The following is a 26,690-nucleotide window of genomic DNA, read 5'->3' on the forward strand; positions in this document are numbered from 1 at the left end:
CCATTTCCCTTCGTTATTACCCATCTACCCTTTGTCTCACCCTTCCCCTACCCTCCCACCCCAATCCTAAATATGGAACTCAAAGCAATAGGGCTGATCTTTCAGACTTTAAGGACCACTCACACACAGCACTCTGGTCTTCCTGTGGGAGACAGAGATATAACTTACACTAGCAACAAAGACAACTTTCCTTGAAACACCTACCTCAAAGCAGATTTTATTAATTTGTTGAGAGAAAAATTTTCCTGCTAGGTAGAAAAGACAATTGTTCTATCTAGACTATACAAAGTTATAAAGTAAACCAAAAAAGGCATAAACTCTTTTCCTCCACATTAAATTTAAAGTACCTTTTCCTTACTTGAAACTCCACCCAAGTCAAACAACTTGGTTCTATCAAATACATAAATCCAAGCATTTGTGTAATAGAAAGATTTCACTGAAAGGAAAGTCTTTCAGCAATAATAATGCCTCACTGGCTACAATATAGCTACTATGGCTTAAAAACCTTTCTGAAAATTAAATATCAATGTTTATACTGCCAGAAATTCCAGCAATCATCATCCAAAAGGGCTCTCTTTGACAATTTATAAAGTTTTTTTAATAACTTAGTTTTTTCATGTGGAAGTTATAGTATCAACATTATTTCTGAAGAAAATAACCTTTGCTGAAATTTGAAGATCTTTACTTCTTCACGCATTTTTACCCGCGTGCCACTTGGCAATACTATTTTCATAAATAAACTGCATAAGCCAACAGTGGCAATAGCCCAAGCATGTAAATGCTGAAGTGAACCAGTTCCCCACAGGTTGCAGAGTCTCCTTCATGCTAAATTATAGCATGTATTTTTCTTGAATGGAAAAATACTGTGCAAATGAAAGATGCAGCAGACACAAAGAAAAAGCTCTCTTTTACATTATTCATTAAGTAGGTTTTGTTGGTTAGAGGCAGGAGCAATACAAACCTTCATCATTTGGTTCACCATTCTAGGGATTCCTAACTTACTAAACTATAATAGAGGGACACGCAGAAATAGGAATATTTTTTAAACTAATCAATTGGCATCTTTGCAGAGCCGCTCAAGAGAGTGACAAATCAGGTCACTTAACATAAGACAAATTAAGGAGAAGTCCTCTAGGAATCAGCATATGAACTACTATATGAGCAAAAGTAATTATTTTAGAACTGCTTGAACAGAAAAAAGCAATTACATACCTGAGCCAAGATATTAAGTCATTTAATCCTCAAACTAAGACAAAGAAAGTATCCACAGCAAAATTTTCTATTTCAAGATAGTATAAGAAAGGTCAGTTTGGTAAGCCTCCAAGCATTACGATACCTGGTTCAGAGAAAGTGTCACTAATATCATCATCTTTGTCATCTTCATAATCCTCTTCCTCTTCTTCCTCCTCCTCATTTTCAGAAAGTTCGTGCTCGCTGCCAAATCCTTCATCATGGTCCTCATCATCAACATCCTCCTCATCCTCCTCATCTTCTTCAGGACTGCATTTGGTTGGCGGTTCACCCATGTTGTCAGAGACAAAAAGAGAATAATTGTGCTCTTCTTTTTTCTGGGATGAATCTGAGACCGACGTGCTGGCAGAAAGGCTGCTACTCTCTCCTGCTGCAATTGACCCAGGACCCTCCTGGGGCAGGGGACTGAGTAATAGTTCCTGGGTTTCTTTAAAAGGCAAAGCTGGAGTGGCATGACCCTGAAGAGGCTCCATCCCTTTTTTCTCTGGTCTCTTTGCTACTGCACCACAGTAGCAGGTGTTCTCCTTTGCTGCATCTGAGTGAACCTGGCTCAATAAGGGCCGGCTCTGCTGCACTGGGTTGATCTTTACTTTTGCCTTTTTTACATAGTCTTTACATTCAACATGAAAGTTCACCTTTTCATTATGATACATGTTGGTCTTCACCATGATTTGTGTGCTTGAAGTGGGTTTACTTGCTTTTTGGACACAGTCTGACAAAGGGACCTCAGCCTGAAGAGTCTTAGAAGAACACACAGGGGCAGCTGCTCTGCTTGCAATCTTTTTACCAGGGAATGAGGAGGGCAAGGGATTTTGTTTGACACTGAAAAGTGAATCAGGGTAATAAAGGGAATCAGAAACAGACTGAGAGTCCTCACTATTAAGCTGGGCCAAAGTTGGAGTTTTACTTATGACCTCTTCATCTTGGTAAGGGCTAGAAAAGTCATCAAGACCCAAGTAATCCACTTCTTTTGTTCCCCAGATGTCACAGCTGGTTAGTTTGGTATACTTTGTTAAGTCTTCACAGTATGTATCCCACTGTTCCCAGTTTGAGGTTACAGCACCCTCATTATCCAGGACATCTGTGAAAGACTCCAGATTTTCAATGTCTTTGCAGTCCTCCAAAGAAAGGAAGTTGTCTCGAGGATTCTGTTGGTAGTTCATCTCTCTATCCTGAGAAAGGTTTAAAAAAATCATACATCATATTTTAGGAAAGAAATATTCACCTCCATCCTCACTTCCATATATCAAATTGATAAATCAGTACTGCATCTCTGGTCTGTTTTATTTTAAGATAAAGGCTACTTACATGATGCTTTACCATTCCATCCAATATTTCCTTGGGCAAGGGAAAAAAAAGAGGGAAAATATGTCCCTTGAGAGGTTTAGGTATGGTCCAAATATCAAGGACTCTTAAACTTTACTATAAACACTCTTTCTGAAAAAAGTTTGTATTTCCTGATCCTTGACTTAGAAGGATTTGGGGATCTCCTTAGAAACAAGCTTCAATTATAAAGCAAATAATGAAGACTTTCCCTTCAACAGAGAGTCTTCTTAAGTGGGAACTTAAATATAGAGGCAAAGAGCAACACAAAGAGAGTTGGAACTCAGCCACGGAAAGATAAGATCTTTGGTAGGACCTTATAACAACTCTTGGGCATGGGGAATAAAATACTCCTCCTGAGTACGATACTCCTCATGAGTAGAGATGTGATTTTTAAAATGCCAGCAAGACTACACAGCCATTAAAAGGAATGCAGTGAAGCTCTAATGTACTAACATGACAGGATGCTCATTATATATTTTTATGTTAAAAAGAGTAAGTTACAGAATACTGTATCTATAAATATGTCATCCAACTAAAAATATTCATATATTTATATATGCATAGAAGACTCTGTTAGCAGTAGTTACCTTTGGGGAGAAGTTTTGGAGGGTGGAGGCTCAGGAAGGAAATAAGGAAGTTTTCAGTTTGTTTTTTTTCTGTTTTGATTTTTGCATTTGTTTGTTTGGGTCTTTTTGTTTTGTTTTTGCTTGTGTGTGGATGTCTGTGTGTCTTAACAGATTTAGTGCAGTATAGTTTACATACCATAAGTATCAAGTGTACAATTCAATGATTTTTAGTAAGTGAACAGATCTGTGTACTTAGTTTTCCAGTTTTTATATACTTTTTTTTTAAGTGTTTTTTTTTTTTAATAATTTTATTTATTTTTCCCCCAAAGCCCCAGTAGATAGTTGTATGTCATAGTTGCACATCCTTCTAGTTGCTGTATGTGGGACGCGGCCTCAGCATGGCCAGAGAAGCAGTGCGTCAGTGTGCGCCCGGGATCTGAACCCAGGTCGCCAGCAGCGGAGCGCACGCACTTAACCACTAAGCCATGGGGCTGGCCCTTAAGTGTTTTTTTTATTTATTTATTTTGTGAGGAGATCAGCCCTGTGCTAACATCTGCCAATCCTCCTTTTTTTTGGCTGAGGAAGACTGGCCCTGGGCTAACATCCTTGCCCATCTTCCTTCACTTTATATGGGACGCTGCCACAGCATGGCTTGACAAGCAGTGTGTTGCTGCGCGCCCGGGATCTGAACCGGCGAACCCCGGGCCGCCACAGCGGAGCATGCGCACCCAACTGCTTGCGCCACCAGGCTGGCCCTTTATATACTTCTTTATTGCTTAAGTTGTATGTAACTAAATTTATTTTTTAAATGTTTTTCTTAGGAATCTTAAGTGTCTATTTATCTCAAGAATAATGATAAGTATATTCAGATATCGCTTGTAATTGCTATTTTTGTCTCACATTCTCTGGCTCATACACTTTGCCCAATGTTATCATTCCTAAATTTTCCAGCTGAAAAGTCCTTTAGCAGTTAGGCATTTTTAAAAAGACAGCTTCTCATCCTCATCATCAAAAACTGGACTTAAAGATATGTAGATAACCTTTCCTTTTACTATTTTCAATAGGTTCATACATCCTTCTAAAATTATGAGACTGGTATCACAAGAATCAAATTTGGCCTAATCACATCTTTTTTCTTCTCAGACATTTATAAATAAAAACTCTACCACAATACTTTTACCTCAAATCAAGTAAACCAAAATTCAAGAAAATGTTACTTACCAGTTCATACATGAAATCTGGATCTGAACTGTTTGCTAAAAGATCTGTGCTCATCAGAGTCTGTTCTGAAAAGGTGTGGCTTCGAAAGGCATCCCCAAAAGGCGGATCCATTCCGCTTACACTAGGCTACAACAGAGTGATTTTAATTTTAGAACGTTAGAGACTAATTCAGGACCAAATTATTACACATAAGCCCCACTCCCACGCCTACTAACTTACTTATTATTTTCAGAACACAAGTCTGCATTTTTTCCTACTGCTTAGTACATTTAAGAGATTTAACTACATTAAACCGTGGACTTAGGAAAATTACTAAGATGCACTAAAAAACAGAAAAAAGGGGCCGGCCCTGTGGCGTAGCGGTTAAGTGCGCGTGCTCCACTGCTGGCGGCCCAGGTTCGGATCCAGGGCGCGCACCTATGCACCGCTTGTCAGGCCATGCCGTGGCGGCGTCCCATATAAAGTAGAGGAAGATGGGCACAGATGGGCACAGATGTTAGCTCAGGGCCAATCTTCCTCAGCAAAACGAGGAGGATGGATGTTAGCTCAGGGCTGATTTTCCTCACACACATAAAAATAGAATAGCAATTGTTAATAATAAAACCTAACGCTTATTTAGCCACTAGAGTCAGCACACAGTACCTAATGAGTACTTTTATTTAGCTATATAACATTTCTTCAAATCCATCTCTAACAACACTCCCTGAAGTGGAGAATTCTCTGCCATTTCCTGGAGTCTGCGGAAGTAGCAAGTCAGTCTCACTCTGTACTCCTAAGTGAGTCCAATGCCTTATTTCCCCAAACAAGCTGGAAGACAATTTGGGCATCTTTAGTCCAACAAATGCCTCCAGGAACATGATGGAGATAGGAGTAACCAAATATCCAAAAATCTCCTAAGTGAGACTAGTAACTTGGGCATGAGCTCAGTACCCTTAATCCTGATCTCTGAAGAGGGGACAATTCATTCCATAATAAATAAGAAGGGAAAAAAGACTCAGCACCCAGAATTAATGCTCCTTCTTTTCTCTCCATCCTCCTTTTCCATTTCTGGTGAAGTCAGGGCTCACACTCCTGAAATGGCCCAAACAAGTAAAAGGCCTCACTTTGAAATCTAACTTGGATGAAGAAAGAGGACGGGAAAGAATAAGAATTTCCTCTTTGCCCTTTTGTCCTTCTTCAAGTTTCTGTCGGAACTTTTAAAAATTATATTAGTCTATTCACTTATATTTCTCTATCCATATACCTTCTACCTACCACAGACTGGCCTTTTCATACACTCTCTCACGATGTTTATCTTCACTGGTACTTCTCATCCCATTCTTTTCTTTCTCTGATTTCCCCCAACCCTACCAGGCTGCAAGAACTTTATCTTCCTAGAAAAATTTAGCTTGAGAAAATAAGTGTTTAAGATTAGCCCTAAATTCAAGTATTCAATAAACAGCAAATTAAACCTTGAATGGGAAAGAATTCTAAATGGGTATATGTAGTCCACTTGGCACAGAGGTTGGGGTGGAGGTAGGCAGCTAGTCTTTCTAATACCAGCTAGCATATTCCCTTTCTTTGCTTCTGCTGCCTGCCTCTGAGTCACCGAGCAGTCCCAGCAAGTTGCTGATTTTTGTGTTCCAGGGAAGTTCTGCCTGGCCCCACATAAAGCCACCTAAGAGTCCCTGTCCTCTCATTATTGCTAGGTTTCTTCCCAGTACTGAACACAAAGAGGGGAGGGGTAAGAGCCAACCACTGGAGGTGGAAAGGAAGAAGTTTGGACATGCAGAGTGGGGACTAACAGGGCTTCATTTACTGTTTCAGTGATTACCTCAAAACAAAACTGATCAACTCAAAGTAGCTATCATAATATAAATAGATATAATCATTCTTAGACATATTTTGTGGGGAGTATATATATGTGTGTATGGATGTGTGTGTGAGTATGAAAGAGAAAGAGGCTGAAGTGCCTCAGCATTTCCTCTTAATTACTTCTAAATTCAACAGGCATAAATGGAAAGGAAAAATTGGGTAATAGGAAGAAGACAGAGAAGATGGAAATGGACTTTCTGTGGCAGATTAATTTTCAAGGGAGTTGGTTTAGCCTCCATCAAGCCAGCAGATGTCCACCTTCTAAGCAACTTTTCATTCACCATGTTCCTTGTGTCAAACTCATTAAACTTCAAACCTGTAGCAAAGAAGGAAATAGAAGCAATGGAAGGAAGGACATGACATGTATTCAAAACTAGCTAAGATCAAAAGCAAAATGTCTTAAAAAGGTAGTTAACGTCAAGTTGTGTTAAGATTCAGAGAATTTACAGAACCAATGGTACCGACTTTCTGCAGTGGAAAAATATAAAACTTTGCACCTACTCTGAATGATTTACCTGAGGCATTTCCAAGCCCAGATCCTGTGAGTCCGATCCCAAACTTCTTTTTTTTCTCGTTTGTAAATTCCTTTCCAGCTTTAATTTTAAGATCAAGGACGATTTTCACCATAAACAGCAGGTTTCTCCAGAATGCCTTCAACTCAACTGCTTGGATCACTGCCTTTTTTTTTTTTTTTTAATAATTCTGTATGAATCTGTCAAACAACAACACAAAGTAACTTCACCAAGCTCCATTAAAAACAAGCTGACCTTTCAAAAAAGACATTGACAAAGAACACTTTAAAGGAGTAAGTCTTGTGGTTGCAATATCAAGAATTTCGTCCTTTCTTAGTACCAACTCTTCCCAAAGTCACCATTCCTCCCTTTGTTTCTAAAATAGGATTAGTCAATAATCAATTGGCAACATTTTTTTTAAAACACCCTGACAAAATTAACATAGGTCCATCTTTCCTGTGATCTGAAAGACGTATTATACTTAATGTTAAAGTAAAGCTTCCATTCACACTTTATGTTCTGTATGAGAAAACATGTCTCAGCATTTAATTCCATCTATTGTATAATCATTACTGCTAAATTAATCTACATTTTATATCTCACAAATGTACAAGAAGAGTAACGAATACATAATAGTCAATGACAGAATTTAATATATTCCTACATTAAATAAAATCAACATTCCTATTGGTATATGCAACATTATTGAGTTATAAGTGAAAGGTATCCCTGAAGTAAGAATTATTCCAGTTAAGTTTTTAACACATGTATGTTGAGGGGGAGAAATGGGAACAAGGACTACTTTGCAGAGTGGTTTCAAGGGTTAAATTAAACGATGATTGCAAATCACCTGGCACAGGGTCTTATGTAGTAGGGACTTAAATGTTAGTTTCCTTTTCCTTCCCCTGTGAAGGTCTTAATTGAGAGGAACTAAACAACTATACCCTACTTCATCTTTTCCTAAATCAGCGGTCCTCCAAGTGTGATCCCAGGATGAGCATCATCAACATCAGCATCAACCTGGAAATCTGTTAGAAATGCAAAATCCTGGGCTCCAGACCAGACTTACTAAAGCAGAAACTCTGGAAGTGGGGCCCAGTAATGTGTTTAACAAGCCATCCAGGTGATTCTGCTTCTCCCTAAAATCTGAGAACCACTGCCCTACAAGTGAACTTCTTGCTCTCATTCAGTCTAGATGCAGTATCATTTCTTCCAAAGAAATGTTAACTCTCTCTGCAGCTAACACATTCTCTGGGCTAGAAGGTTAGAGTGGTACATTATTTCAACTTCAAAGACCTCTTGCTGAACAAATAAGAGATAGTCAACAAGGGACTCAATAATTGTTCTACCTAATTAGATTACTAAATTGACTACCATTTGTATTTCCTGGATCTTTGCTGGGCTCTTCCCTCTTGTAGGCTGTCATTCCCAGCTCGCTGTTCTAGTCTAAGAAACACCGCCAAGTGCCCAGTCTGGGCCTAGAAACAGAATTAACTAGATGTCTCAATCCAGTGCTACTGTCTAAGTGGATTGATCCCTGCTCCTGCCAAAGGCCAGCTCTCGCCCAACTTCTCCTCACATGGCCTCACGCCTTTGTCCCATTCCTGATACGCAGTCTCAGTCCTAACTCTTCCCCTGATTCCTATAAGAAACAAGGTCAGTTGCCTTTTCTACTCCTATTACTTAGACCCCAAAAAGGCATATGATTCATATGAAGCATTCAACAAAGCATACAGTGTAATCCTGGTTTGATACCCTCTAAAACCTGAAACTTATCCTTACTAGCAACAGAGCTAAAGACTCAAGAAGAGATTGAGCTCTATTCAACATATATCTATTGGCATCTACTCAAGACACTGTCTACCACAGCATAGTTTATCAGGGAAACACTGGACAAAAAAGGCCTAAGTTCTAGTCGCAGCTCTTGCTTGCACACTATACAACACTAGGTAGGTCAATCTTCCTAAGCCTCATTTTTCTTACCTCTAGAAAGAAAACACTACTACTCTCTCCTGGCTACCGAATTTTCTATACCATAAAACTTCCATACAAATACAAGTATTTATTTAAAATCTTATTTACAGTCTTGGCCTCAAAACAAACTTCAGTAAATGCAGTTAGCAAAAAGAGCACTTGTCTGGGAGACAGGAGACTTGGATTCCAGTTTTGATAATTAAAACTAAACAGCCTTCTACATTAGAGCAAGTTACTTAAATTTTTGCCTTACCTCCTAGTCTGAGGAATTACAATTATCCTCCCTTAACTATGTAATAGGGATGTTATGAGAATTGAAAGAGATATTAAATTAGTATATAGTAATAAAATAAATCTTAAAGGTGATTATTATCAATAGGTACATTTTGCCAATGCTTCTTTTGTCCCATAGCTAATCCAGCTCAGAAACTCAACATCTGTGACAGCTGTTGGCAGCAAGCCTGAATGTTTTAAAGACACCAGTTCCCAAAGTGAGGGTATCCACTATGTAAAGCGTTCAGTTGGTTCCCCAGGACAGTTAAAGGTCCTTACTTGCTTCTCCTAGTCTCTCAGGTAGTAGCAAACAGGAAGGGGGAAGGGCCAGTTCTTTTTTTATTTTTCTTTTTTTTCCCCCAAAGCCCCAGTAGATAGTTGCATGTCATAGTTGCACATCCTTCTAGTCGCTGTATGTGGGACGCGGCCTCAGCATGGCCAGACAAGCGGTGCGTCGGGGCGCGCCCGGGATCCAAACCGGGGCCACGAGTAGAGGAGCACGCGCACTTAACCGCTAAGCCATGGGGCCGGCCCCAGAAGGGCCAATTCTACTCCAAACTGCAGGACCTCTTTCAGTGATAAACTCTTCCGTTCTCTAAAACTAATGACTCAAGTTCACAACAAACTATCCTCATCCCCAACGTTCTGCACCCATTTTCCACAAATACTTGGTACCATTCCAAACATTTATTGTGAAACAATCATAAAGAACAAAATTCCTCAACCAAAAGTGAAACAAAAATAATATAGGCTTCTACAGCAATTACCATTACATAGAATCTTCCAAAGTGATACACTGCTCCATAACTATATCCTATACCAGGGAGCCATATACAAAGGGTACATTAATGCTTAGATGGCCGAGTAACACTGAGGAGGAAGATGTAACAACTTGCTTTTCAGGATGCCTTCACACTTCTTTCGGCTCAAGAATACCCACATTTTACTCAAAGCTTTGATATTCAAGTACACAGATGGCAATGGTCTAATTTCCCAATGTGTAACCTGACGAATATCTGTTCCAAGGAATGTTAGATGGTTACTCAACAAGAGGGTTGTGAGGTTTGGAAAAGATCACGTTAACAAAACTGCTACAGTGCCTTCATGCAGGACTTCTTGGAAACTTTAAAGTGCTAGGTGCTAATGCATGTTATAAATCACCAATAGGTAAATGGAGCAGATATCATTTCCCAAAATTATTTGATCATAAAACCCTCCACCCTGTCCTCAAGCAGACCTTAAGACTAGTGTTTCTTCAAAAACAACAACAACAACAACACTAGATGAAAGGCTAAATAAATTCCCCTAGTTATTACTTCCTTGTATTCACAGCTCTGGCTCACCAGTTCCCAACACAGTTTTGTGAGTTTTTCAAGGAAGAGACGACTGTGGGTCCATCAGAAATAATATTTACCAATAGATCTTCTGTACCTGGGCTCATTCAAAACTATTCAACAACAGCTCCTAGGCACAGGAAGATACTCTGGTAACAGAGAACTAGCTCCCTGAAGCAATGAGATGGGGCAAATGACTGATTTACAAGCAGCAATGGTACCACTTGAAGACAGCCACAGCTTCAAATCTCTTTCATAGCCCTTTCCACCAGGTCGTACTCTACGCTTTTTGGTTTTCCACTTGAAAATATGTTGAGGCTTACTACGTATGATAGGTAAGGCAAAAAGTAAAGTAAGATGATAGGTAAGGTCAAAGGACTTCTTACAAAAGCTCATCCCTGGGAGTGCTCAAACCACTAATCCAAACTTTAAAAGCCAAACCCAAGAGCTGCCTGGTATGCCCCAGCAGTTCACACATATCCAAGAGCTCCTAAATTGTGTCCCTTCTGAAGCTGAGGGTTTCAGTTGATCCCTGAGAGTCCACATATAAAAAAAGGTTGACATCAAGGAAAATATAAACCTCTTTATAAATGAAAATGTCTTAGGAATAAGAAGATACTAGTTATGATGGCCAGAATCCCTGCACCTCTCCTTTTATATAGCACTGGCTTAGGCCACTGTTCCCTTTCTATAACTTGAGGGAACTGCTTCCTCACAATGATAAGTAGCACTTCTGAATCATTCAACATTCACTAGAGCAGATGTTAAAAAATTTTTGACACACCATTTAGGATGGCTATTATCCAAAAACAGAAAGTAACAAGTGTTGGTGAGGATATGGAAAAATCGGAACCCTTGTGTATTGCTGGTTGGAATGTCAAATGGTGCAACTGGGAAACAGTTTAGCAGTTCCTGAAAAAGTTAAAATACAGAATTACCATATGATCCAGCAATTCCACTTCTCGGTACATACCCAAAAGAACTGAAAGCTGGGACTCAAACAGATACAGGTACACCCACATTCAAAGCAGCATTATTCACAATAGCCAAAAGGTGGAAACAACCCTAGTGGCCATCAACAGATGAACGGATAAACAAAATGTAGTACATACATACAATGAAACATTACTCAGCCATAAAAAGGAATGAAATTCTGACATATGCTATATCGTGGATGAACCCTGAAAGCATATGCTAAGTGAAGTAAACCATACAGAAAAGGACAAAAATTATATGATTCTACTTATATGAGGTACCAGAAGAGACAAATTCATAGACAGAAAGTAGAATAGACATTACCAGAGACTAAGAGAGTTATTGTTTAATGGGTAGAATTTCTATTTGGGATGATAAAAATGTTCTGGAAATAGTGTGATAGTTACATAAAATTGTCAATGTACTTAACGCCATTGAATTGCATACCTAAAAAGGGTTTAAATTGCAAAATTTGTTTATTTTACCACAATCAAAAATAGTAAAAAATTTTCTTTGACTTAAGAAATGCTGACACATTTATACTGTTATTTAATTCAGATACCATGGTTTATTCTGATCTTTCCTAATCTTTGCTGGTTCATGCTCATCATTTCTTTCAAGTGGGCAGAGTTCTTGGGTTCTCTCTGTTGTCTTTAAACTGTACCAGATCCACACTTCTAAGATGTGGTTACTGTCCTGACCCCTAATTTAAATAAAACATTTCTCTTGAGGCTTAATCCTCAAGTAAAGATGAAAGAAAGAGTGGGGAGGGAGGGGGGGAAGGGAGGGAGGGAGGAAAGGAAAGACCACTGACTTGGTAATTTAAAAGTTTATACAATGTGTATAAATATGGGACTCCCTTATTTTAGTTTATCAGTTTGCCCAAGCTCCTTAGTAGACCAGGACCCATCACCACACGTTCCACCCATCCTGTTATACTTCATATGTCCCATTCAACAATTCTTTTCCTTTTGAAAACTACTGAGAAGGAGCTGAACAAAACAGTTCTTCAGATGCTTATTAAATCAACCTGTTTCATGGTGCAGCAGAAATCAGAGATCCCCAAATCTCCAAAACCATTGAGGAAACAGAGGCTGCCTATGCAAGAAGCACACTGGTGGAAAGGTGGGGGCCACCTCCACCCTTTATCATGGAATATAAATCCTGTGAACACAACTGCAGGCAAATCGCTATTCTTTACCCTTCAATAGCAGTTCTCTAGACTCTAACATTTAGACAATAGGCAAGTAAACTTCAAACTAGATGGTTATAGTTGATGTCAGGAATTATTAGCAAAAGACTCCCATTATTTATTTTCCAAATCCTGAGGCTGCTGGTCTTTTAAGTAGGGAAGAGAGGAGGTAGAGGAGAGTAAGGAGGGAGAAGATAGATCTTTTCCCTGAGATGAGATGAAAAAAGATCATTTTCCTAGCCAAGCAGTACTTGTCGTGACCTTATAAGCAGATGTACTCCTTCCGCCACAACACCTTGTGAACTCGTTATCCCTGGGTCAATTCAATAGTCTCCTTTGATTCTCACACTCAGCGAGTTTAAAAAATATGGGGTTAAATGAGGTTTGCCACAAAAATTTAATTAAGCAAAATAATTAAAACTACATTTTACTGAGAATCCTGAGGAGCTAAGAAAAGATGCTAAATTTCAAAAGTGATCTCTCCTTAGAATGAAGTCTTGGAGGAAGACACAAGACCTCTTAGAATTTTATTCGATTCCTTTCCAAAGACTTCTGCCCAACTTTAATCTTTGGGCTACAGAGACAACATATGGGAACTTATTTAAAACCTATATGGAATCAAAAAGAAAGAGCATTAAAGCAGGTTTATGGATCAATGTGAGTTGAATGGGAAGAGCTACTTTTTATTTCTGAGAACTATCAACTACAAGATTATTAGGGGCTTTCTGCAGCCTTGATACTTGTCGATTATTCTTGTTCAGAGCATAAGAATAAGAGCGTGGGACAGTTTTAGACAGAACCAAAGAATGCATTTCTAACCCCAGCCACCCTTGGTTACCACTGGCAACAAAATATTCAGAGTTTATATTTGCGTAGCTGTGTACAGATTACAAAGCACATTGCTATATACCCTGTCTTTTGATGAAACAACTTGGTGAAGTAGTTAGGAAAAGTATTAGCATCATTACCATCCTCTACCCTCTGTCTAACCATTTTTACATTAAGAAAAGTTCAGCAAAGATAAGAGATTTGTCCAAGGTCATTCTGTCAATGGATGCCTCTGTGCAAACCTATCAGACCACCTCTACCCTCAGTGCCTCAAAGATCATCTCTAGACGACTCCCAAATCTACATCTTCAGCCTAAACACGCGAGTGCACGGGCCCTACCACCTGAGATCCAGGTATTTTCATGTTCACTCACATGCCATGACCTCAGGCACAACATGCCAACTTCCCATCCAAACGTTCCTATTCTGTCAATAGTACCATCACTCTCAGACATCCAAGCACGGAACATTGAGCTCAGCCTTCACTCTCTTCTTCTTCCTCCTCACTTGCTTTGTTAAATCATGCCAATTCTAACAAAGATATACTTACAACTTACCTTGTACTGAGCACACATGCATCTGTACGACTTTGCCCTTCCCACTTTCTCAACTCTTACTAGGGCCTCATCATTTTATATTTACCATTCCAATATTTGCCCTACAGATCCTTCTGTCTCCAGCCCCTCCCTCCAGTTCTTATGCCCCATTATAAAATTATTCTGTGCTCGTAAGTTTTCAGCAACTTCCAAACATCTCTTGGATAATGTTCAAAATACTCAGACGCAATCAAACTATCTTTCCAACCCTATCTTCCACTACTCTTCTAAAAATATAACACTAATATTAGCTTGATCTTACAATTTCCCCCAAATTCTTGAGGTACTTACAATCCCACTTCACTCCACTGAGGATCTCCAACAGTGAGACTCTGGCCTTTCATGCCCTTGCTCACAATGTTTTTCCTCTTCCTCCTCCCCAACTCCTTGCCTCCACTAACCAGATTGTAAAATCTTTGAGAATGACCATCCTATCTCACATCTATTTCACTACAGTGCCAAAAGCTATGTGTTGACCAGCACAGGCATCCAGACAAGAGTTAACTGACAATCAATGGAAATCCCCTAAGACCACAAGTCCTTCTGGATAAGGAGTTAGAGGTGCAACGTTCTTCGCACACAAAGAGGACATTACAAAGAAGTTAGTCATTCAATATATATCGGGCATCTTTTATGTGCTCTGAACTATCTTGTAGTAGCTTGTTAATTTGAGTCTTGAATCATTGTAGTATCATATAGTAAAAATATTTAAAATTGTACTCCTGAATTTTAAAAAAAAATTTCCAGGAAGAGTGCTGTTTGAATTACAGTCAATTTTAAAGACCTGAGATAATTCTTGTCTAGGGAAGAGAGGATAGAGGAAGGAGAAGGATTAAAATTATTGAAACCAACTGAATCTAGGTACTGGACTGATAGATGTTACATTGTCTTTCTCTCTCTCCCTCTCTCTTGCACACATTTTTAATTAAAACAAAATATTTTATGCAGGTTAAAGATTTGAGTTTTAAAGAATCATTAAATTTTCTGAGCTGTTCTGCAGAAATCTACAAAATGTAAAAAGGGAACAATACAAAATTAAAGGTAGTAGCATAAAAACACACAGCAGTGCAGGTGAGAACACACTGGAGCCATACAGCAAGACTCCAGGGAAATACCCATCACAGGACAGTCTGGACATATTCTAATAACTTTGGCACTCCTGTTATCAGGGATCTGGGCTCTTTTTCAAAATTTATTGTCTCCTTCCTCCTTTTCCAGATTTGACACTTTTTCAAAAGTAGCTTGAATAATAACTAGAGACAATTTTGAAATTCCCTTCAAATTCTTTCCTACTGTGTGAAATGGGCTATACAGTGGTCCCCCCTTATCCGTGGGGGATATCAGACCCCCAAGTGGATGCCTGAAACTGTCAATAGTACCAAACCCTATACCAAACCTGATACAGTCAATCTGATAACCAAGACAGCTAGTAAGTGACTAATGGGTGGGTAGCGTATATACAGCGTGGATACGCTGGACAAAAGGATGATTCACGTCCCCGGCGGGATGGAGTGGGATGGTGCGAGATTTCATCATGCTACTCAGAACTGCGCGCACTTTAAAACTTATAAATTGTTTATTTCTGGAATTTTCCATTTAATATTTTTGGACCACTGACGACCATGGGTAACTGAAACCGTGGAAAGTGAAACTGCTGATAAGGTGAGACTACTATACCACCAGCACAGAACTACTGAACATCTGGTACAAAGGTTATAGGCACAGAGCTACAAAGAGGTTCTGAATACAGTTTTGCAGTCATTTCTTTCAACACCGAGAAAGGCTGGCTGTCTCTTCGGCTCTAATACTCCTAAAAGGCTTGCTCTATAGAAGCAAAGTGTAGATTCAAGATAAAAGGTTCTGCCTTATAACTGAATATTTGGAATTTCATTCCAGATACCCACTTGCCTTCCTTTATGTGTAAATGCAAGAACTCCCCCTCTTACTTTGTAGGGATATTCTGATTTGTGATACTATGTAAAGTATCTGACCCTGGCACAAAACAGACACAATAAATGGTGGCTATTTTTATTCTCCGATTCTTTCCTTGGTATAAGATGTCCCTGGGATGTTGCTGCTGTGAGGATATAAACCCAAACTCAACTCAGAATCCTAGATTGGGGCCGGCTCCGTGGCTTGGCGGTTAAGTGCGCGCGCTCTGATGCTGGCGGCCCGGGTTCGGATCCCGGGCGCGCCCCGAGGCACCACTTCTCCGTCCAACCCGGGGCCGAGTCCCACGTACAGCAACTAGAAGGATGCGGACCTATGACGTACAACTATCTACTGGGGCTTTGGGGGGAAAAAATGAATAAATAAAAAAAAATCTTTAAAAAAAAAAAAAAAAAAAAAAAAAAAAAAAAAAAAAGAATCCTAGATTGTCTAAATTCCACATTTAATTATCACAAAAACCCAACTGGCTGGAACTAGGGCGAATAAGGGATACGCAGGCAACACAGGTCATTTAACACCCTTGCCCCCGGCTTCATGAGGGTGAATGTCAATTATGCTGGTCCAATCAGCAAAAGAATCTCTGTATTCACAAAGAAATTCATAAAGCTAGCAAACTAGTCATCTCTATACACAATAAGAACTGGCAGATAAATTACAAGAGGAAAGGGCTTCTTCACAGAGATTATTGCTCTTATCGTTCAAAAAATGACATACAATTTATCTCTTTTTTTATAGTTATACTAGCTTCACCATAGGTTCTGCACAACTCAAGGGAATGGACTTATATAAAATTTATCTTTATATCCATAATACCTTACACAGTTTCTAATAAATACACACACACAGTTTAATCTATACTCTACTTGTCTCAACAGGCTTCAGAATAAATCAAGCAAAGGACGGAGGCTACCCTAACTGTCGGGAAAACACAGCATTGAATAGAATCAGCAGCTATCAGAAGAAAAGTACAGAGGAACCAGAACTTGGTCCCACCCTCCCATCAGACACTCAATATTCTTACATCCCTCCAATTAGAAGAAAGAGTAAAATTCATTTACAATAATTCATTAGTTTTTAACTTGGAAGTTTGGACAACCAGTAAGTTGTTATGCCAAGCTATAAAACAAAGGTAACAGGGTCCTAACAAGTTCACTCTACCAGGAGTATGTACATTTTAAAACAAAACATGAAGTTAAGTGAAGATTTAAAGCAAAGGTCTCAAACTGGACTGCAGCCACAAATCAACGCCTACCTATGGGTTTTGTTCCGCCCACACATTAGTATTTTCAAAAAATTTAATTTTAACTGCCAGCACTTAAATTGGAAATTTCACATAAAATTTATGACTCCTAGTATCAAATGCCACTCTCTTGGGAGAAGAAAATCAGACCTGACAACACTAGGTACATATTCCTGGCAAGACGATCACTTGAACTGAAGTGAGAGTTATCCCTTTGAACAGGCCTGTGCTCTCAAGCCTGCTCTCATCTCCACCTCACAGATGGGGACTCTAAGCTCAGAGATTCTCAAAACCACAGAGCTAGCAAAAAGCCTATTTGTGAATATAGCTAACTCCAGGACTTTCACTCTTAACCATCTGCAACTCCATCTCCAACTAAAAGGTAATTATCTGTATACGATAATATCTGTATACAAATATCTGTATACAAATAAAGTTTACAGCACTTTATTCACAATAGCCTAAAATCTGGAAGCAACCCAAATATCTGTCGACTGGTAAATGGATAGACAAATTGTGGTACATCCATACAATAACAAGCAGTCAACTGATACTCGAAATGACATGGAGAAATCTCAAAAGCGTTATGTTAAGTAGAAGCAATCAGTTTCAAAAGACAACACATTCCATGATTGCCTTCATATGAAATTCCAGAAAAGACAAAACTATAGTGATAGAAAGCAAATCACTAATTGGAGCTGGGGTGAAGGGGGGCATGTGGGAACTTTCTGCAGTGATGGAGGCAATGTTCCATATCATGACTGTAGAGGTAGTCAGATGACTGCAAACCTTTGTCAAAACTAAAAGTTGGGTGAATTTTATTTTATATAAATTATACCTCACGGGGCCGGCCCCGTGGCATAGCAGTTACGTGCGCGTGCTCCGCTGCTGGCGGCCTGGGTTCGGATCCCGGGTGCGCACGGATGCACCACTTGTCAGGCCATGCTGTGGCGACGTCCCATATAAAGAGGAGGAAGACCGGCACGGATGTGAGCCCAGGGCCAGTCTTCCTCAGCAGAAAGAGGAGGATTGGCATGGATGCTAGCTCAGGGCTGATCTTCCTCACACACACACAAAAATAATAAAATAAAATTATACCTCACTAAAGCTTATTTTTAAAAGAAGTGTTTAGAAAACTACAGAGAGAACACTACCATCTCTATCCAGAACGTTTGAGAAAGCTTCGGGAAAAGGTGAAATTTGAATGGGATCTCATCACAGAACAATTTTAAGGTACATAACAAGTAAAAAACACAGCATATAAGTAGTCATATTCTGCATTGTAGCCTATGAGAAGTGGCGTTTCTGAATACAAAGGAAAACGCTTCATAAAAGGAAATTCAGAGATGGATAATTAGTACCTGGATAGGTACCAAAGACAAGTTGATCTTACAAGATTTCCCAAGAGAGAATCAACTCAGACATACATTGCTGTCCATGTGGAAAATAAGCAGATAGTGCGAAAGAAGTTTTGTTTTGTTTTGAATTCATAAGGCAAATGAAAAGGAAAAGCAAGAGTCAAAAAAAAAAGGAAAAGAAACCCAAAAGGAATAAAGGAAGGGATTGTGGCAAGAAGGTGAAATTCAGGCAAGGGACATACTGGGTCAGAATCAAAAGTACCTTGGTACCAGCGGATTAGAACAGAGAAGAACAAGGGAGGTGTGTCAGACCTTGATGAGGGACTAAAAAAAAAACTAAGGGAAAAGAGACCAACCAAAGCCAGAGCTACAGAGAAAAGAGACAGGAGACCTGACAGTATAGAGCAGGGCCAGGAGAATTAGAGGATAAGGGGAAAGTAAAAATGTTCTTTCCTCCTAATCTCACAAAGTAATCTCCTCCTCTTCCACCCACCCCCCTCCCCACGCCTCTGCCCTAGTTGAAGCCTTCTCATACCCAAGGCGATTTCATACATCTTGTGTACCTTTTATACGTCCCTGACTGGACTAGAATGCTTCCTTCACTATTCTTCAAAATCCAGTTCAAGTGCCACCTTTTCTGTGACACTTCTCCAATTATCCCAGGCAGAGTTAGTAGTCCCTCTTCCATATTTTCAGAACATTTTGTTCTAAATATTATCATAACGTTGAACTGCAATGTCTGTCTCCTCTACTAGTCTATGCACAACTCCAGTAAAGGATTCAACAGTAAGGATGAAAACTCTTACTAAAAAAAGCAGTTCAAAAAATCGTGAAGTCCATCTCATCTTATACAACACTACTAGGATGCTAGAAGCCTTGCTGTTTTAAGGGATTCTACAATTAATCTGTTGAACAAGAGTACATCCACCCTACCCCTATTTCCTCCCCATATCATCAGGGACCTTTGTTTAAGTTTTATTTTTGTAAGGCTTTAAACTTCTTGGTGAATGGCAATCACACAATGGAGAAGGCAGCAAATTGCATCGGGAATGGTATGTAGCAGACAAAGAAGGAACTTGCTTTATAAAATAAAAGGAGCACCTTAAACTCGCAAAGCCAGAACATTATACTGAAGAAAATCAGCGTACAACAAGAGTCGGAAGAAGGATAAGAAATCAGCAAGCTCATGAAGCTTTCATGGGAAATTGTCAAAGTCAACAATACCTCAAGATAAATAAGTAAAAACATGACTTTGTAACAAAAGATGTAAAAGTGGTTTTGGTGTTAAAAGGACAGAATGATGGGATGATCAGAGTTGCTGGGAATTAGTAGGGAGATGAGTAGTTTAGAAAGCTGTTTAGGGAGGAGAGTTCCCATACAGATTTTGGAAGAAAGGTCATGAACTGGTGAACAGGCATACAAGGCTTGGCTGGCAGTGGAATGGGATGGTACTGCAGTTACAAAGTACCACTGCAGCCCCCTGCATCAAACTCTCTCCAAGTCCAGCCCTCCCCACCGGAGTGAATCAGACTTATAGCAAGAATGATTTTATGGTGCCTCCCCCAAAAAGGGACCCTGCCATATAGATGAACAATTATCCCAAACCTCTAAGAAATAAGAAGTTCCACTCACATTTGCCAAACACCCAGAGATCAAGTGTGCCAAGAGCTAATGACAAATCCAAAGGACAAAGCACAACTTTTTTTTTGTGCCTGGAAGGAATATTCAACAAGTCTAACTAATGGAATGTATCTGAAAACAAATTAACAAAAGAATGCGAGGGACTTTTAGACATCATTAAAATAGCTTCTCACACACACACACACAAATAGCTTCTCTATAAACTTTTTTTTTTTTTTTTTTGTGAGGAGATCAGCCCTGTGCTAACATCCGCCAATCCTCCTCTTTTTTTGCTGAGGAAGACGGCCCTGGGCTAACATCTGTGCCCATCTTCCTCCACTTTATATGGGACGCCGCCACAGCACGGCTTGCCAAGCAGTGCGTCGGTGCGCGCCCGGGATCCGAACCAGCGAACCCCGGGCCGCCGCAGCGGAGCGCGCGCACTCAACGGCTTGCGCCACCGGGCCGGCCCCTCTATAAACTTTCTTAAAAGAAAAGGTCAATTTTTTTTTTTTTTTAGATTTTATTTATTTATTTTTCCCCTGCAAAGCCCCAGCAGATAGTTGTATATCATAGTTGCACATCCTTCTACTTGCTGTATGTGGGACGCGGCCTCAACATGGCCGGACAAGCGGTGCGTCAGTGCGCGCCCGGGATCCGAACCCGGGCCGCCAGCAGCGGAGCGCACGCACTTAACCGCTAAGCCACGGGGCCGGCCCGAAAAGGTCAATTTTAAAATGAAAGCTTTTTGCACAAATGGTGATTAATTCCTCCCTTCCAACTAAGAAAAGCCCAACATCTCTACTAACAGTAGACTGACTTTCTTACCTTCTAGATAAGCAGCTTTCAGCAATTCACTCATTTATTTAAACAGTTCAGAAGCACTAAAAGGATTCAGGCACAGTACGAGGCACTGGGAATACAGAAATAAGAGGCAGACTCTGACCTCAAGTTGCTCACTATTATATGGGTAGAGAAATACTGTAGAGTGGGGCAAATGCTAATAAAGATAAACTGAGAGGCAATTAGGCTAAGAGAAAGAAAATCAAACCCAGATTTGAGAGGTAGTTCCAAGCAGCCTGAAGTATTAGCATATTCAAAGCACAAAAGCTTGAGAACACAATAACTAACAATTTCCCAATATCCCTCTATGAGGTAGAAAACATCATTAATCCCTACTAGTACAAATTAATAAACTGAATTACCCATGGTCACCCAGCCAAACAGTAGGTTAACTAGAACCAGAAACAAGATTACAAGCCACATGATGCTTTTCAGTTTTAAGAGGTAAATGTATTCTCCTTTCTAAACTTTCATGCTTGCACTTGCAATCCAGTTCAAGTCAACAACACTGGTGAAATATTACATAAAAACAAGGCAAAAAGCTATCCATGAAAAAATTAAGTATTTGCCTGTGTAATATTTTTAGGTTATAGCATCTCTGCTTCAGTGGGCACTTAGCACCACTTGACATTTTCCAAAGAAGGGGAGTGGCGGCAACCTGTATCCGTGTGTGTGCGCGTGTGCGTGTGGTTGAGGAAGATTCGCCCTGAGCGAGCCCCGAGCGAGCATCTGTGGCCATCTTCCACTATTTTGTATGTGGTTCGCTGCCACAGCATGGCGGCCGATGAGTGGTGTATGTCCGTGCCCAGGAACCAAACCTGGGCCACCAAAGCAGAGCACGCTGAACTTAACCACTAGGCTACAGGCCGGCCCCAACCTTATCTTTTGAGTCTTGTTTGAAAAAATATCCTACCCTATCTAAGTAATTCTACAAACATCTCAGGCAACGGCACAACCAATGTGGCTTCCAAATTAACTGTATGATGTATATAAGAGCTAAGTGTGTTGACTAATCACTTGACTAACATCTCTTGAAACAGCTGTACATAGTTTTGTTAGGAATGATATGCTAAATGGACTTTCAAACCTCAATAGGACCATACCTTTGAATATATTAAGGTTCTTAAGTATCATACCTTAAAACTAAATTTTTTCAATCAAAATGCATCTCTAAAATAAACAGGACTTAAATATTCCAACATTTGCTTTAAACAGTTTTTCAGGGGAACATCTATTTGTAAATGAAATAAAAATATAGAATACGATGTTGCCATGTGCTCTTATTCTAAAAACTCTTCAAGGCAGGAGATATGTACATTCTGCAAGTGCTCAAATATTACCTGAAGTGAATGTTTGTATATTCTTCAATATCTTAACATCTAAGTACTTGAAACCCAGTGACTGATGTCCCAGAACGGGGTTGACAAACAAACTATAGCCTTCGACCACAGCCTGTTCTTATAAATAAAGTTTTATTAGAATATAGTTCAAACATACTGTCATCTATGGTTGTTTTCATACTACAATTTGCAGAGTTGAGTAGTTGTGACAGAGACCATACGGCTCACAAGTCTAAATACTTACTACTTGACCCTGTACAGAAAAAGTCTGTTGACCTCTATCTTAGAATCATCGGAACCCAATGATCTGACAAATTTATGTCTAGCCTAAGAGTTGATCTACCCTGGAAGATGAACACTGAATACGGTAAAAGAGAATTCTTCCCCAAAACATTCAAGTACAAATCTACATGGAAACAAACCTCTACTGATTCATTCAAAGTCATATAAGTGTCAAACTTGACTAAAAACTAAACTTTAAAAGCAAACGGTGAATTTAGTTCTCAATCTTTTAAAAACTGCTACATTAATAGAATCAACATACAAACTCACTGTACTTTTGTCATTTGTATTTAGTTCACCACCACCAACAATCATACTAGTTATTACTTTACTCCTTAACACTGGCATCCAAGAACCCACACACAATGAACTAGTAAACTAAGTAGAACACAATCTTTGTAAAAGTTTGTTTCCACCTGCCATGACAGATAGAGAATGGGATGTTAAATGGAGTATCCAAAGTCTCTTCTTCTGGATGTATTTAGTCTCTTCTATGCTTACTAGTCTAAAAATCCCAAAGCTGCTATATCAGTCATATAAAAGAATTACACTCAAATAAGTCTTGTTGGATCTATTTGCCATTCTCCGAATAAGAGAAAAAATAAACTATTATTTTTATTTGCTGTAAAAGTTGTATTAAAGAACCAAACTCTATCAAATTATCAGGGATTATATTTTTACATATCATTCTTAACAGAACTGTGAGTCCATCATGTCATATTAATACAGAAATCGATAAATCATTTATTTACCAATTATTAGTTTTCTCTAGTTAACAAAATAGGAGATAATGCAAATTCCTAAATAAATATAGTCAACTTGAATAGCCCCTGCATGCTATATCTACGGCGTGTTCCTACCCTAAGTGCTTAACCAAAGATGCATCAACAGCCTGGTACCCTTGACAATATCAATGCAGTCACAGGTTGTAAGCTGATGTTAACATAAAGCTAAATTAAGCATTTAATAAGGCCGATATGATGCCAAAATAATCACAAAACTAAGTAAAATAAGTGATTTTCTAATTACTCATTTCCCCCCTCATCTTTGATGTTTCTCCTAGCTATCTTGGGTTAAAAGAAAACAAGAAAAAAAATTTATAAGTACAATCAAGTGACAACCAGTTTACCTCAGATCACAAGATTTACATAGAAGTCTTATTTTCTGCTTTTTTAAAAGAAATAAATCAGATCTTGATCCTATTTCTCACCTGCAGGGTATTCGCAAGACAAAGTCCTAAAGAACCTTCAAACCTAAATAATTTTCTGAAGGCTCAGTTTTCTCATGAAGTTGATTTACGTGAGCTACCAATTTATGTGAGCAGGAGGGGCAAATTACTACTAAGACTAGGGCAAGCACGGAGGCCTGATCTTTAGAAGGTATTCTGACGAAAAAATGGAAACCCCGCCCAGCCCTTAACTTTCTCGGCTTTTCTAATCTCGATGTTCTCTGTGCAAAATCCAGAAAAGCAGAACTTCCTTCTCACTGTCTGCCTCTATCTGAGGCCTGGTGCAGAAATTCAGACCGCTAGTTATCCAAGTACCTTCTCAAGGTAATCTTAAGGCTCAAGCCCGCTCAGAAACAGCAAAAAGGTTTGCTTTCTTGGGTTAAAGGAGGGCAATTACAGGGTTTGGCCGCCGGGTTTGTCAGGAAGCGTAGGGCCGAGAAAGAGGGAGAATCCAGAGACTGAGCTTCATCTAGTCCCAGGAACCACCCCCAGGGGCGGCTAGACTGCCCTCGGTACTTCCCTGCCTCCTCTGCTCGGGTGGGGAGAGCGCTGGGTCGGGGTCAGGCTCCCCTGAGCTACTTCCTGGTCCGATCGGACTCGCCTTCGGACACCCGAAACGCCCCCGGCCCGGCTCCCTTGCCCTTTGCCCTGTCTCCTCCCCTCTTAGCGACCCACCACCACCGGTCCCCTCCCATCTAACATGGCCGCCCCACCCGTCCCACCCCCGGCACAGCCTAACCAATTGGGGGCCCGAAGCACCGCCTCCCCCACACCCATTGGCATTGCAGCCTCCGTCGCCCTGCCCCATTGGACAGCACGGCCTGCCACTCCGCGCAGCGGGCTCCGCCTCCGAGCCGCTTCAAGCTGCTTTGAGAAGACATATAAACAAATCCCGGGAGGGAGGCCCCTCTCGCCTGTCGCTGGGGCGGGGACGGGAAGGGGGAGCGGCTGCCCCCGAGACACCCCTGCCTGGACACCCCCCTCCCCAGCCCGCGCCTCCTCGTCTCCTGCCAGCCCGGTTCCAACCTTCGTGGCCCCGGCCCTTCCTCACACGCCCCTCTCTCTCCTCCTCCCCCGCCAGCCTCCCCTCCCCTCCCTTCCCCGGCCCCTCCCACCCGCTCGCTTCTCTGACAGGCCGGTTGCCGGCAGCCACGGCCCCGGGCTCGGAGGCAGCGGCGAAGGGCCGAACCTAGCAGGGCGGACGCCCGGCGCTGCCCACCCCTGGCCTAGCCTGCCGCCCGCCCGTGGGTCCCATCTACCGCCGCCCCACGCTTTTATATAACCGTCCCGGGCCGGAGGGTGGGGGAGGGGGCCGGAGCCCCCGTGACCGGCAGGCGGCAGCCTGCGGCCCGCGCGCCCCCAGACTCGGCCCTGGTCCCGGCCCCCGCCCCGCGCCGGCCCGGCCCAGAGCCCCGGCGCTGCTGCCTCCTAGGCCAGCGGCCCTCCTCCGCTCCCCGCCCGGCTCGTTCCCCAGCCCGGGCCCCTGCGGGCTCCGGGCGGCGGGCAGCGGAGCTCACCTGTGGGTGTGGGGGCACCTCAGGGTCTCGGTCCAGTTCCGCTGCAGGGGCCACGGCCCCTCTCCATGCTGCCTCGGGTTTGTTTTGTTTATGTCCTTCCTGACGGGTTCCCGGAAATCGCGTGACTCGCCCCCCTCACGTGGGCCGCGGCGAGGAGGAGGAGGGAGGCGGGGGCCCGCCGGCCTCCGGCCAATCGCGAGGCGTTCTGCAGCCCGGCCAATCAGGAACTCGGCCCGGCAGGGCACCCCTGTCACATGACGCCGGAGGGGCGGGTTGCCGGGAAAAACCAGGAAGAGGGGGTGGAGCGGGAGCTTGGCGCCTGCTACTGCAGCGTGGGCCGTCTGTGATACCGAGCCACACTCACGTTTGTAGAGAATGTTCGTTTACAGAGGCTTTCACATCCAGCGTTTTCTCTGATCTACAACCACGCGGTGAGGCCTCAGGTGTCCGTATGCCCAACTTACAGTTGAAGTTCACTGAAATTTGAAGGGGGCTACGGGAACAGAGGGCATTAACTTAGGAGGGGGATTGTATCAACCTTCTGTTTTATAAATGTCCTCCCCATCTGAACCTCTAAATTCACTGAGAAACTGGCCTTGCCTTCAGTCGTTCGTTCATTCATTCAACTAATATTTATTGCGCACGCATGCCCAGACTCTCGGATCAGATTGCCTGCACCTTTAAGAGAGAGAATAGCTGTACACAATTGTACAGACAATGCTGCTAGAAGCGCCTAGACAAACAAGCCTTCATGACACATGGGCCTGAGGTTTTCTTGTGCTCCCTGATGCTATTAATAACAACAGCGACCCTTTATTATTAAACGTATACTATATGGTGGGCTTATCATCTCATTTAGTTATCCCTACAAGCGCCCACCATGGTAATATACCAGTTTTTCAGATTAAGGCTCGGACGGGTTAAGTTACTTGCTTAAGGTCAGGCAGCTAGTAAATGACCCAACTGGGACTGGAACCCAGGTCTCTTATCACAGCCTGTGCTTCCAGACTGTTCTTTATACTTCTTAAGGGCACAGAAGTTATCTTCTGAGCACAGAACAGAAATCTGATTATAGTAAGCTTAGAGAAAGGAGGATTGGGGAACAGAAATGCTTGGCCAGATTCCTTTAGAATGCCAGTTTTCTCTTAGAAGTAATTGCCTTTGAAAACGTGGCTCCTCTTTGCACAGATCTAGGGAAGTAGTATAATGTTAATGTCAAAACTGTGGACTTGGGAATCAGAAAGACTTCTATAGGTCATAAGTTTCAAGAGGGCGGGGACTAGCCGTGTTGTTCATCCTCTAATTTTCATGCCTGGCACATAGGCAGTCATTAAATACTGGTTAAATAACAACTGGATTTGAATCCTTGCTCTACCACACGTGAAGCAGCACAAATTATTTAACCTCTGT

At 41.3% G+C, this 26,690-nt stretch overlaps 1 protein-coding gene across 2 annotated transcripts in view; it reads right to left on the bottom strand.

Annotated features, from left to right (window-relative positions):
* The window catches only part of CREBRF (CREB3 regulatory factor), a 55,185-nt gene extending 29,785 nt beyond the window's left edge, over positions 1–25,400 (bottom strand). Inside the window, exons 1-4 of one of the 2 annotated variants that reach the window (XM_014786099.2) lie at positions 25,281–25,400; positions 6,734–6,930; positions 4,365–4,490; positions 1,337–2,423 (exon numbers count right to left, since the gene is read on the bottom strand). In XM_014786099.2, coding sequence (XP_014641585.1) covers positions 1,337–2,423; positions 4,365–4,490; positions 6,734–6,742 — 1,222 coding nt within the window. In that variant the 5' untranslated portion in view covers positions 6,743–6,930; positions 25,281–25,400. Of the gene's footprint in view, positions 1–1,336; positions 2,424–4,364; positions 4,491–6,733; positions 6,931–23,745; positions 24,376–25,280 lie in introns of those variants that run through there. The other variant, XM_087429408.1, reaches the window with a different exon arrangement.
* Positions 25,401–26,690: the final 1,290 nt, after the last annotated feature.

This window comes from Ceratotherium simum, chromosome 4 (assembly GCF_057802395.1).
Source record: "Ceratotherium simum simum isolate JZ-2026a chromosome 4, ASM5780239v1, whole genome shotgun sequence".
Classification (NCBI taxonomy): Eukaryota; Metazoa; Chordata; class Mammalia; order Perissodactyla; family Rhinocerotidae; genus Ceratotherium; species Ceratotherium simum.